This window comes from Halichoeres trimaculatus, unplaced genomic scaffold (genome assembly GCF_033239565.1).
Source record: "Halichoeres trimaculatus isolate MK-OKI-2021-1 unplaced genomic scaffold, fHalTri1.1 fHalTri1_scaffold_1, whole genome shotgun sequence".
Classification (NCBI taxonomy): Eukaryota; Metazoa; Chordata; class Actinopteri; order Labriformes; family Labridae; genus Halichoeres; species Halichoeres trimaculatus.
The window spans coordinates 41911891-41925124 of NW_027437179.1; the positions used below are offsets into that span (position 1 = coordinate 41911891).

At 42.9% G+C, this 13234-nt stretch overlaps 1 protein-coding gene across 1 annotated transcript; it reads right to left on the reverse strand.

Annotated features, from left to right (window-relative positions):
- Positions 1-3580: 3580 nt before the first annotated feature.
- LOC141793102 (acidic mammalian chitinase-like) lies at positions 3581-6205 on the reverse strand. Its single transcript, XM_074673466.1, has 12 exons — positions 6134-6205; positions 5997-6056; positions 5845-5871; positions 5551-5755; positions 5400-5456; positions 5105-5270; positions 4895-5019; positions 4690-4813; positions 4421-4603; positions 4134-4250; positions 3916-4048; positions 3581-3831 (listed from the first exon to the last, which is right to left on the reverse strand). Exons 2-12 carry the CDS (start codon positions 6019-6021, stop codon positions 3581-3583), a joined length of 1413 nt encoding a protein of 470 aa, XP_074529567.1. The 5' UTR covers positions 6022-6056; positions 6134-6205.
- Positions 6206-13234: the final 7029 nt, after the last annotated feature.

Sequence of the window (13234 nt, forward strand, 5' to 3'; positions counted from 1 at the left end):
CCACTTGTGTTTCTTTGTATTCTGTTCTGGTTCTGTGTCACCTGTGTTAGTCTTGTGGAATGTCTGTGTCTCTTGTCTTTAGTTTGTGCTTCTTGTGGTTTTGTTTGTTATTGTCACGTGTGTGTCTTTTTGTGATTATTTCTAGTGTTTCAGTGTCTTCAGTGTATCTAGTCTCTGCTTTGAGTTTCTCTGTGTTTGGTTTAGTCCTTGTGTTTCCCTTGTGGTTGATTGCTCCTCATGTGTTTCACCTGTGTCTTGTTCTGCACCTGTGGTTGATTACCCTGTCTATATAGTCTCTGTGTTTCATGTGCTTCTTGTGGGTTCATTGTTTGCTGTCTGCTGTCGCCTGTCGCTGTGCCTTCATGCCTCCTGTGTCTCCCGTGCCTCTTGTGAGTTTCTTAGTGTTTTTGTTTCTTTTGTTGGAGTTTTCGTGTTTGGTTTGAGTTTTTGAGTCCAGTTAAAATAAAGTTTTATTTCAATCTGCATTTGGGTCCTCCATTTTTTTGTTTTTTTCCCTCTGGACTTCTCATGACATTCCTTTTAAAGAATGATCAATAACATGAGCCTGTTTAGTCTGTTTAATTAATGACAAGGTAAAGATCTGATCTGTAAGAGAGGAAAGGCATTTGCGCTTTAATTTTGCCTCCATATCAAATCATAAGTAAGGAAACTCTAACAAAACAATGAACCACTCGCCCAGCAGCTTTTCTTTTTAACAATGGCTGTTTCACACTGGTCAATGGTCCCTGTAGCCTCGCCTTAGGCTAAGAAGAAAAAAAATATACACTTTTTTTATAAAAATATTTTTTTTCCAGTTGTTTGTATACAATTTGTCATAATCAAAAATTAAAAAAGTAAATTGCTGATTTGTCAATAAGAGGGAGGCTAAAGGGGACAGACAGCGTTTGGCGCTGGCTTCATGTTTGTAATGTGCGTCGGAGGCAGAGACTCAGAGAGAGAGAGAGACCGTTTACTTGAAATCACAACGTTTTGCAGGTTGGCGCATGCCTACTAAGGTCTCACGCTGATTAACGTGGGCAGCGATGAGGCACAGCGCTTCTCTGCCTCCACAGGTTGTAGTAACGCACCCCCTTTGCGGTCTCGCGATAGTTTGTTAGTGCAGATATAGGCGTTATTTTTGTTCGTATTTTGCTCTTTCTCCTGTGATGTAAATCCTGTAGAAATGCAGGTGAACGTATGTTTCGGGTTTTAATTGTCATTTCGTCTCGTTAACTCCGGGACTTCAGTCTGTCTCTGAACCATAGATGGGGAAAGCTGGTTAACATTTATTCACTTGGCTCGTTGCTGGTAACCTGTGTCTAGGAGTCCAGGCCAAAATGAAGGAAAAGACTAAAGAGGAGGAAAAAAAGGTGCACCTTGTGCACAACCGCACATTTATTGAGGAAACAAAGACCAAAATAATGTACTCCAGCCCCACACACAACATTCATGCACTCAGACCTAGTGCGTCCCAAATCGCATACTTCCATACTCAAATACTCAAAATTTTGAGTATACTGCGTCAATACTGCGTTGTTATGTTCTGCGAATGACAGGCTATGCCAGTGTTTCTCAGATCTGGTCCTGGGGACCCCCTGCCCTGCATGTTTTAGATGTTACCCGACTCCAACACACCTGATTCAAATGATCAGCTCGTCATCAAGCTTTGCTCAAGCCTGATAACGAGCCATTCATTTGAATCAGGTGTGCTGGAGTGGGGTAACATCTAAAACATGCAGGGCAGGGGGTCCCCAGGACCAGGATTGAGAAACACTGGGCTATGCTAATGCTAGTTGAGCTAACAGCTATCTCGAATGCAAAAGCTCGTTGGGCTAACAGTTACCGGGGCCCTAGCATTACCCGGTGAACCAGGTAAATATAAAAACAAGCGGGTTAGACCCTGCACAGTGAATACATGACCAGAAGCACCACTCAGACATTTAATTTGTGGATGTATTTTAACTGCCGCAGCGCCCCCGTAGCTCTCTTGGCAGCTTCAGTCAGCAGCACCGACCCCCGTTAATAAACTGTACACTGCTGATCGTGTTATTAGCTGTGTTTAATATACTACTGAAAAGGCTTTGAAAATTTGCTGGCAAATAGTGGCGGTATTTGGCGGAAACGCGCTGGAAGCCGGTCACAATTAGACGTAGAAGAAGAAGAGGGCGACATCATGTCATCATTCCCGGTAAGTACGGCGCTCGGCAGTATGCGATTTGGGACAGCACTACACCCTCAAAATTCGCACACTAAGCCAGTGAGTATGTTGTATGCTTAGTACACTCAGTTTGAAAATTTTGAGTACACAGTATGGAAGTATGCGATTTCTGCTATGTCACACGCGCGCACACACACACACGCACACACACAGCACAGACTGTCACCGCTTTTAAGGGGCAGGGCTGGCCAATAACAGTTTGTAATAGCAAATGTGAGCAGTGCACCGTATATATAACACACACATTTCAACTTTAGCTGGCCTGGAACTAGTACCAGCACCAGTTAGGTGGAAAAGGGGTAACAGAGGATTTGAGACCCTGCTGTACACTGAGATGTTACACTGGTGGGGGGTACAGGCTGTCTGTGCGCCACATGGCATGGACCCATGTACTCACTGATTTTTACAGAGCGTTTAGTAACACACACAAAACTTTAAGTTATCTGAACTTTCATTTCATAGTTAACCTAAGGAATGATTTTATGTAAACTACACTCAAGGTTTCTGCAGTGACAGGCTGAACAGTTCTTTGCAGCTTTAACAGCTTTAAATTAATGATCCACTGAACTTGTAAATTCTGAGGCAATACGTTTCTTAAGTGTTTTCAAGTAAAGTGAACAAATCACATTTAACAGTGTAGTTCTGGGTTCCTCTGCTGATGGAGGATCAGAGACTTAGTGAAGTTCAACTGTTTGAAAATTCAAGTGTTTGAATGTTTTTTCTTATTTTGTTTCAGTTTAGTTTTTTAAAGTGTTTCATTTTTCTTTCAATGTTTTTATAATTGTCATGTATGTTTTTGTTTTGATGTTCTTTATTTTTTTATGTTTTTAAATGTGCTTTAATATGTTTTTCTCTGTTAAAAGCTGTTTTATTTGTTTGTTTGTTGTTTTGTTTAAATTCATTTAAAATCTCCTCTGTGATTGGTCGGCCCCTTGATGAATGAGTTTGTATCAGTACTGGGTGTTCCCTGCAGGGGGCGCTGTGTGCAGTGTTGATCAGGTGTTCTTATTCAGAGGTGAAACATTAAGTCCTCCTGTGGGTTTGTATTTTTTAACAGCTGTTTGTGAACCAGAGGACAAAGAGCACTGACTTGGAGAAGCGTACGTGGGTTTGATGACGTTTATTTAAAGAAATATTCATTTGATTTCAGAAACGAGTTTTTCTACGGGAAAAGATTTGATTTGTACACAGATTGAGTTTTTTTTAATGATATTTATAAAACAAACTCTGAAGGAAGTCGTTTAAACAGAAAGAGTCCTGTTTATTAGGAGACATTTACATCAGGAGTTACACACATGGACAGCTGGTCCAGGTGGTCCAGGTAGTCCAGGTGGTCCAGGTGGTCTAGATGGTCCAGGTGGTTCAGGGCCACACGCAGCACTTGCAGCTGTCGTCGAAAACGGATCCAGCGCCGCAGTTCCTGATGTGGGTGATTCCTCCGGCGCACATGTAGAAGCTGTTCCTGTCGTCAGGGTGGGGGTACAGGCCGTCAGGTTTGCCGTTGCAGAAGCCGGAGCCGGGGGCGTGGGTGGTGGTGGTGGTGGTGGTGGTGGGGCGGGGGGTGGTGCTGGCTCCGGGTTTGGGGGTGGTGGTGGGGGGCAGAGGAGGCAGTTCTAAGGAGAGAGGAGGAGAGGATGCAGTTAAACTTTGAACCCTTCAGGGTCTGTGAGGACGGGGACTCAGCGCCGCGGTCTTACCGATGGCCAGGAGTTTACGGAGGTGGCTCAGCAGGGGGTGGGGGCCCTCTCCGCAGAACTTTCCTGAGAAGTCGTCCAGATCCAGAGCCCACACGAAGGCGCCGCCAAACTTCTGCTCCTGCATGTAACGAACCTACAGGCGAAGAAAACGGCGCGAGTGAGTTAAAGAGAGCTCAGTGGGCGGTCTTGGTGAGCATGCTCAGTGGGCAGTCTCGTACCTTGGTCTCGTAGCTCTCCTTGTTGTCAAAGCCGACCCACTCGTTGTTCTTGGTGGCGTAGGGAACCATCTGGTCCTCGATCCACTGAATGTTGGTTCCCTTCAGGAAGCCGCAGATCTGCACAGAGGACGGGGACAGGAAGTGATGTCACCTCATCTCTTAAAATAACAGCTAGCATATAACATGCTAACAAAAACAGCAGCTAGCAAAGATGTGACAGATGTTTTCAGCTGTCTTCTGGGATCAGACCTGCAGAGCAGCACACAGATGGACTCCAGGACACCTACCTCATAGTAGGACCAGAATCCAGCCTCCCGTGTGAATTGTCCAGCTGCTGCCGGGCCGCTAGCGGGCGCTCCGACGCCAGTGTTCGATGATGTCAGTCTGAAGGTGCGACCATAAGAAGCGAATCCCATCCTCAGCTTCTCCACCGGGGTGCCGTTGTCTCTCCAGTACTTCATGGCGTAGTCCTGAAAGGTCACAGACAGGAAGTCAAACACCTAGCGGCTAACCTGTTAGCTTCATGTGCAGCGCGTGGCGTGCAGCGTGATCTCACAGTGTTGAAGTAGATGAGGTCTCCCTGGTCGAAGGAGCCGCGGTACAGAGGGCTGTTGTGTCCGGTGAACTGCTCCCAGGTCCCGTGGAAGTCGTAGGTCATCACGTTGATGAAGTCCAGCTCCCTAAAGACGGATCAAAGGTTAGCATCATGTGAACCTTTCCTCAGCTCTGATTGGTCCGTCTCTCCTGCAGCGTTTACTCACTTGGCAATGGCGGCGATCTCGTATCCTCCATCGATGGTTCCCTTCCCAGCAGACACTGCAGCGGTCAGCATGAGCTGAGGCTTCCCGGAGGTCTTGGCCTCAGCGGCGTAGGCGGCGACGAGCTCCTGCAGAGACACAAGGAGTGAGACACGTGAAGACGAAGAAGAGGAGGAGGAGGAGGAGGAGGGGTTTGTGCAGATGAGCCCTCACCTGGCAGAGCAGAGTGAACCTCTGTTTGTCGACAGGTGGGCTTCCACGAGCTCCAGGGTACTCCCAGTCCAGGTCCAGACCGTCAAACCCGTGGGTCCTCAGGAACTTGATGGAGGACTGGATGAACTTCTGACGGTTGTCGGGGGTGGACACCATGATGGAGAACCTGCAGAGACAGAGCCATGAACCAAAGACCTTTACAGAGGAAACTCAGAGAGCGTCTTTAGCGTTAGCCGCCGTTAGCTCTAGAGGAGTTGTCCTGGATCAGTTTGGCTCTGAGGCTTCATAAACTCACTGAGCGGATCCAAAGTTCCATCCACCGACAGCCAGCAGAGTCTTCAGGTGAGGGTTCCTGCAAACAGGAAACACAGACGTTAGCCACACAGCGCTCTGACCCCTGACCCCTGACCCCTGACCCCTGACCCCTGCTGAACCCGGGAGCTTACTTGCTCTTGAGGCCGTTGAAGGACTGGTAGAGGACTTCATCGTTCCACTCGTAGGTAACCAGCTCGTTGTTGTGGTTGATGATGGAGAAGGCGTAGATCAGGTGAGTGCACAGGAAGGGGTCCACGTTCTGCGGCATGAACTTCCCTTCCCCTGGTCTGTACTGGGACCAGTTGGTGAAGTAGCAAATCATCTGGGAGGCGGTTCCTGTGGGGGGATCAGGGTCAGGGTTAGACCACGGGCTGGGTTTAAGAGATTCAATCAAAGAGGGTCAAAGTCAGGGGATGAAGACTCACCCAGATGGCACAGGACCAGGCAGAGGCCTGAGGACGAGGCAGACACAGGTTACACCAAAACGTAGAAAAACAAAAACTGAGTCTATACAGAATGAGTCTACATGTTATATATAAACACAGCGTCCGTCTCTTCAGGTGTTGAAGATAAATACCTGCGAGGATAGTGAGTCTGGTCATCCTGAGTTTCTTCTTTCTTCGCCTTGTTGAGGTTACTGTAAGAGAAGTTAAAGAGTTAAAGTTATAGAGACTCTGATGGACTCTGGGAGCTCAGACTCTGCCGTGGACTCACCTTCTGGAGCTGATGAGAGACCCGCTGATGAGCCGCACAGTTCCTCCTTTTATACCGGTCTGTCAGCGCTGAGGAGGTGATAAATTTGATGATTATTAGGACATGTTTTGATAACGTTGTGCAGTCTGGGCTCCGCGTGGATAATCATTTACCCACTGATCAGGCTGTAATACCGGCCAGTGGACTTATTATCAATATCTGTTATTAATCAGCCACCATGTGCAGAGTCCTGAGGATCAGAGTCCTGAGGATCAGAGTCCTGAGGATCAGAGTCCTGAGATCACTCTGAAGACGTCTCTTTGTGTCTCAGGTTATGCAACAGGAACCAGGGTCGATACAGACCTCGGGATCTGTTTGAAACTATAGTTTCATAAATGAGTCAAAGCGCTCAGGGTCAGGGGTTATCCTGGGTTTAAAATTTGACGTTTTCTTGATTTGTTATCATCCCTGCCTTTAAAATACACGACTCAGTGAGTGAGTTCAGAGAAACTTTCATCACAGAGAAGAAACAAGAAAAAAAACAACACAAATACAAAACAACTCAAACCTGTTTATATCACGTTGTGAGAAAATAATCTATAATTATAACTCTGTGTGTGTGTGTGTGTGTGTGTGTGTGTGTGTGTGTGTGTGTGTGTGTGTGTGTTCTCAGTATATGAACGATAAATTTTATCACGTCTTTGTTTCACACCGATGCTGACCGTTGACCATCCATATGTTCCTCCGGTGTATGCTCATGTTTTTCCACTTGACAACAATCAGCTGACACACACACACACACACACACATATACACACACACACACACACACACAGGGGGGGGGCATTCAAGGACTCAGGTGTGCTAAAGTCATGAAAAACGGCGTCTATAGGATCTGTAAGGAGAGACGCTGCAGGGACAGGAGAAACCCTCTGAGGATGGTTTTGGTCGGACAGGTGAACAAACAGAACCAAACAGAACCAAACAGAACTCTGAGACTTCATTCAGCGAGTTAGAAGAAAGGATCAGATCCATCTGAAGAAGTTTAGAGGACGATAGTCCCCTGTGGGTAGGACACTCACTGTCTGTAACAGGGGTCTGCGACCTTTACTTTAATAGAGACCATAATGCTTCAGCTCATCTGGATTAAAGTCATTCAGGAGCCACAAAATCTACTTTATCACCACAATAAAGACAGAAAAGTAGAAGAAATTCTTTAATCGAAAATCTAGTTTTAAACTAAAAGTTTTTAATTTATAAAATTGTACTTAAAGATGTACTTGGTGTTATATTGGTTATTCATTTAAAAAAAAAAAAAAACTTTAAACTTAAAAATTTCTAAAAAAAAAAGTTAAAAATGGACAATTTAAATAATTAAAAATTAAATAAATAAAAAGAATTTTGAAGAAAAAGAAACTTTTAAAAAAATTCCAAAACTAAAAAAAAAGGTCATTTTCAGAAAAATGTAAAATAAATACATTAAATTAATAAATAACTGAAAATTAAAATAATTTTCAATTTCCAAAATTTGCAAAAATCTGAAAATCAACACATTTGCAAAAATTATTTAAAAATAGAAAACTCAAAAATAAAAAGTTGAAAAAATAAAAACAAGTAAAATCATTTTTCAAATTGTAAAAAAAATAAAAATAAATCAGTTTGAAAATTTTTAAATTTACAAAATTTTCAAAAATCTGAAATTCAACACAATTGCAAAAATGATTTAAAAAATAAAGATCTCAAAATAAAAATAGAAAAAAAATCAATCATTTTTTAAATTGTTAAAAAAATAAGTTTGAAGAACTTGGTAATTTTTTAGATTAAAATTTTAAAATTTGCAAACATCTAGAAAGTTATGAAAGACTATGTGAACTATGATTACAAATATTAACAATTTTGCTTAACTTATTATTTTTTGTTGTTTGCTAATATCTTGCCACAATTTAAGCATTTATGTTAAGCTGGCACGTTGGCTGTTCAATAAATCCCTCCATACAGAATCAAGACCTGAATATCAGAAAAATCTGAAATTTCAAAAATAATTTTAAAAAATTGTTGTCTTAAAAAATTCACACAAATTCTTAAATTTTAACAATGAAAAAGTTCTTTAAAATATCAAGATTTCAAAAATCTGCAAAATTTGTTACAATTTGCTTCCCTTATTTATTTGTTGTTGTTTGCTAATGTGTTGCCACATATCAGCCATGTATATGAAGTCGTCACGTTGTCAGTGAAATGAATCCATCCTCACAGAATTAAAATCAGTATTTTCTTCCAGATGAGTCTTTTTGTAGATGTAGTTATCTTCCCAGGGCTGTAAAACTTGAGGTTAGCCACAGGTGCATGGAAAGTTGGTGGGCTGTTGATGTTGTAGGAGGTGAAGTAGAGCGGTGGCAGGCTTTATTGACAGATGGGATGAAGATTTAGTTCAACTAAATGTTAACGCAGGATTTTATTTAGTGCCAGTGTCTTTAATCATCAATAACCTCTGTGAGAAAATGAAGTCCATGTTATGATTCTTCAGAGTCTCTCTCAGCCTCACAGTGACCTGTTTTACTGCTCTAATCTCTGATTCATGATAAACTGGTTATCTATCAGTGCCCTGATGCCAAATATTAAGTTACACAACACGAGTGATCAGATATTATACATCGAGCTCAGCACAAACACAGAGGCACGCCGTGCGGAGCCCTCGCTCTGACACGAACCACCTGAGGCAGAAAAACAGGGACACAAATGCAAAATGAGAGATATATGTCTGGAGCACGTCACTGCTCCCCAAAAATGAGGCCAAACCAGATTTTTTTAATTTTAACGAGTAACCAGAAAGTAAACAAAGTGACCCAAAAATAATTATGAAAAAAAAGTATCTGTGTTGACAACAGGTGAACAGCAAACCAGTGAAGAAACAGAGCATGATTCGTCAGATGGAGCTCACCTGAAGGTCTCGGAGGAATCCACAGAGTTTCTGTCTTCTTATATGAACTCAGTCCCTGCAGACGTTCAGGTCCTCTTTATATATGACGAAACAGCATGGATGAGTTCAGGAACATGGGGGGTATAGACGGGATAAGATAAAACCTGGACAGACATACGCTGATAAGATTTAAGCTCCAAAACACCCAGTTTCAGTCTGAGATAGGAGACTTCAAGGAAAACAGCCGAGTCTAACTGTTCAGATAAAAACACTGAGTATATGATCATCAAAATCTGAAGACCAGTTGAAAAACTGCTAGGTTATGCATTTTGCACATTTGGATCTTAATGAGGTTTTAAGTAGAGCTACAATATGCAAAAGAAAGAAGGGGGAGTGTGACAAAAACAAAAATGAATTAAAGCTGCAAGCAGCGATGAACGGGCCTTCGCCCTGTGTGTGCCATTCGTAGTGTGTGCTAGCCGCCGCATGCGCTCGTTCAAGGCTTGCCAAGCGGAGCATGTCCCAGCTGCAGCATGAGCAGTGAAATGTGGCTCAGCCAAAAGCCATAGGTCAAGGCATGAGAGTTGAGCCCAAAACTTATGATGCCCATAGCTTAAAGTAGCTGGACAGGCTGCAGATATGAGCCCCATGGTGGCGCTGTGGAGCATAAATGTTAGTGCAGCCAGTGATAGAAATGCACTGAGGCTGTAAAACTGTACCTCTGTGTGCATTTTGGCCCTGATCCAACAATGTACTAGAGAGGTATTAAGGTTTTCATGAAACAGTTAAAATGGTCAACTTTGACCCTCATTTTTGGCCGCGCCCATTGATGTAGCAAAAATCTGTTTGGAACGTATCATTGTCAGTGTGTGTAGTGTACACAGGGCAAGTTTGGAGTGGATCTGATGAAAAACCAAGGAACTGTTGCATTTCGTCTGAGGCGAAAAATTGTCAAAATCTGATGTTTATGGGCAAATTGCGAACTTCCTGTTTGGAATTGACTATGGTCATAATACAATTTTTTGTAGGTCTTGGCATACTTGTTATCCCTACCAAATTTCAGACCTGTAGCTCAAAGTAGCCGGGGAGGCAAAAATTTTGAGCCCCTGGGTGGCGCTATGGAGCATTAATGTTAACGCAATTAATGATAGAAATGGAATCAGAATGTGACAATGAACTTGTGTGTGAATTTTGGTGCTGATCCAACATTGTACAGGTGAGCTATTAAGATTTTTCAAAAGTGGAAAAATGGTCAACTTTGGCGGTCATTTGTGGCCACGCCCAAAAAAATTATAACAATGTTTTAATAAATTTTTGTCTTTCATATGTGTTGTTCACACAGGCCAAGTTTGGAGCAGATCTGAGAAAAAACCTAGGACTAGTTCGTTCAAATAAGTACCCTATGAAGCCAATTTTTCCCACTTTCTAGCCGCTGCCAATAGGGGGCGCTGTACTTTCAGGTGACAAATTTGGCATGGCTGTGTCCGGGGCGCAACCCTTAACATGTGTGTCCGTTTTGGTGCAGATCGGAAAAAAAAAAAAATAGCCGAACTTTGAACCCATCTCGTAGCCACGCCCCAAAAAATTATACAAATTGTATTATAACTTTTAATCTTTGTTGTGTGTAGTATACACAGGCCAAATTTGGAGTTGATCTGACCAAAACCCTAGGACAAGTTCGTTCAAATACTTTGCCCAAAACCGCTAAATTTTGACGTTTAGGTGCAAATAGCGAAGTTCGTGTTCAGAAATCACGCAAGTCGTAAGAGACTTTTTTGTACCTGTGGGCATGATTGTTATGTGCGCAAAATTTCAGGGCTGTAGCTCAATGTCGGCGGAGGGGCTGCAGTTTTAAGCCACTAGGGGGCGCTATGGTGCGTTCATTTTTGTGCAAGTTCCAGATTCATAAATTTTCACGGGGTAGCTAATTTTGGGTACACGCGCGTTCACGTTTATTCCAAGTGAAAGGCACGCAATTTGGGGTTGTTTCGGCCCAAACAAATAATAATAATCGCAAGGGTTTTAATAGGGCTTTCGCCCCCGGTTCCCGGGGCTCAGGCCCTAAATAGGTAGTTTATCAGCTGATCAAAAGTTTAAGACCACAGGCTGTTGAAGCTAAAATCTGCTCCAAATGTTCACTTCCTGTCAGGCATTCACACGGTCAGTCCCTCCTGATGCTAAAGCTAAGAAACTGTCTCTTCCTAAGCGTGGTTGGATCGTCGAGCTGCATCAGCGAGGTCTCTCATAGCGTGGTATTGCGTGGACGCAGTAAGACAGTCATTCTACATTTTCTGAGATCCTGAGCATTATGGGACAAAACCGTTAAGGTAGAAACCCAAAGAAATGACACCTGCCCCAACTTTGCCAGGGAGCATCATGGGACATTGAAAGGTGGAAAAAAGTTTGATTCTCTGATGAGAAAACTTGAACCCTGACGGTCCAGATGGCTCCAACGTTACTGGCATGACGAGGAGATCCACCTGAGATGTTTTCTACCCGGCACAGTGGAGGGGGTCCATCATGATCTGGAGCTTTTTCATTCAGTGTAGAACATTTAGGGATGGACGGCGAGGGAAGTTTATAAAAATGGCCGTCAGTTCCAGACAGTTGATGCCCTTTGTGAAGCCATCTTTACTACTTGGAGAAATGTTCCCAAAAGCTTCCTGGAAACACTCGCATCAAGCATCAAACCAATTTTTGAAGTGATGAACAAGAACGGTGGAGCTACTCATTACTGACCCAGACCCAATTCCCCTTTAAGGAAAATTATGGACAGACTTAATAGGTCACTTGGAACACGTCTGACTTTTATTTTTCGAAATACTACCCCCCAGTGTGAAAGACCTGTGAAGTTATAAATAAGTCGCATTGGGTCTCAACAGTAAGTACATTTCCCCTTCCCTAAGTGAAAATAAGTCAGCACCACTGTCTTTTTCTGTTAAGCAAAAAAGATTTGTGGATTAATAATTAAATTATTAATAATTTGAATTTCCACAAAACTGAAACTCTACATTATGAGCTCTAATTTCGTGCGGCGCACCACCATGCGCTGCCAATTTGACAATTTGGTAGACCGTCTGCGCAGAGATGGGTGTGACTGCGCACCAGGGGAAGGTGTCAGCAGATTCATGTTGGTGCAGTGACAATTTTGTGCCAAAAACAGCGCAGAAAGTGCTCTGAAAGCTCGCCAGCTCCAACCTGGTCTATCCTCGGCGCAAAGCGGAGTGCACCCTCCGCAGCTGAAATTTGGTGACATGTCCGCACATGTGCGTACACGTCAACACGTACACGTCACGTCACGTCAGAGGCAGGTTTCCAGAGTGTCAGGCACATTTTAATGCAGCAAACAATCACAGCAATCACTATTTAATGTAACCGTCTGAACCAGCATATACATTTATATCTGTATTAACTGTCCCGTCACATCTGATGTCAGATTAAAGCCGTTTGTCATAATGGAAAGTTAACCTGACAGCAGCTGGAAGTTTGATGCACATCTTACAATCAAACAATAAACAGCCTTAACATCTGATACTGAGTATATATCTGGTTCTCTCATTTCATTTAATTCAAAGAAAAGAGGGAGAGAAAAGACGAAGAAAAAAGAGACAAAATAAATGTATGTCACTCAGAATTTACCAGTGATTTCCCATATTTCTCTGTTTTAGTCTTTATTATTTATGTGATTTAAAAAGATGGAGTACATTATTGTAAGGAGGATGAGGTGGAGACACCGGGAGAGTATACAGTATATCACCAAAGGTACACACGATTTAAGCACAAATTTGTGCGTACGCACTGTTGGTGAATGAGGCCCATTGTGAGCATAGTGATTGATTTTAAGTTGTTTTTTTTTTATTTTATGTCTTAATTTTTTAATTGTTTGAAGTTGTGTTAGGTGTTGCAGTGTTCAGGCACATGATAAATTTGTAATCTCGCAAAACTATTAATATACTGAACTTCCATGTCACATGATTCTGGCTATTGTTTTCATTTCTTTGATTGTTTATTGCCACGTGTGGTCCCATGGTCCTACTGAAGGCCCAGTGGCTGGGGCCACGGTTCGCCACTGGTCATTATAAGTGTTAAATCACTTAAATATTACCTTTAGCTAACAAAAATAAGCTTTTTAAGTTTAGCTAGTCCTCACCTGTGTGTAAGCCTGGCCCATCCTGATGTTAAGCATGCTTCACTTTGTGACTTCC

Coding starts and splice junctions, on each gene's coding strand:
- LOC141793102 (XM_074673466.1), bottom strand. CDS start 6,021: ATGACCAGACTCACTATCCTCGCAG. Junction 5,756..5,844: donor CCTGGTCCTGTGCCATCTGG/GTGAGTCTTCAT, acceptor ATCCCCCCACAG/GAACCGCCTCCCAGATGATT. Junction 5,457..5,550: donor TTCAACGGCCTCAAGAGCAA/GTAAGCTCCCGG, acceptor TCCTGTTTGCAG/GAACCCTCACCTGAAGACTC.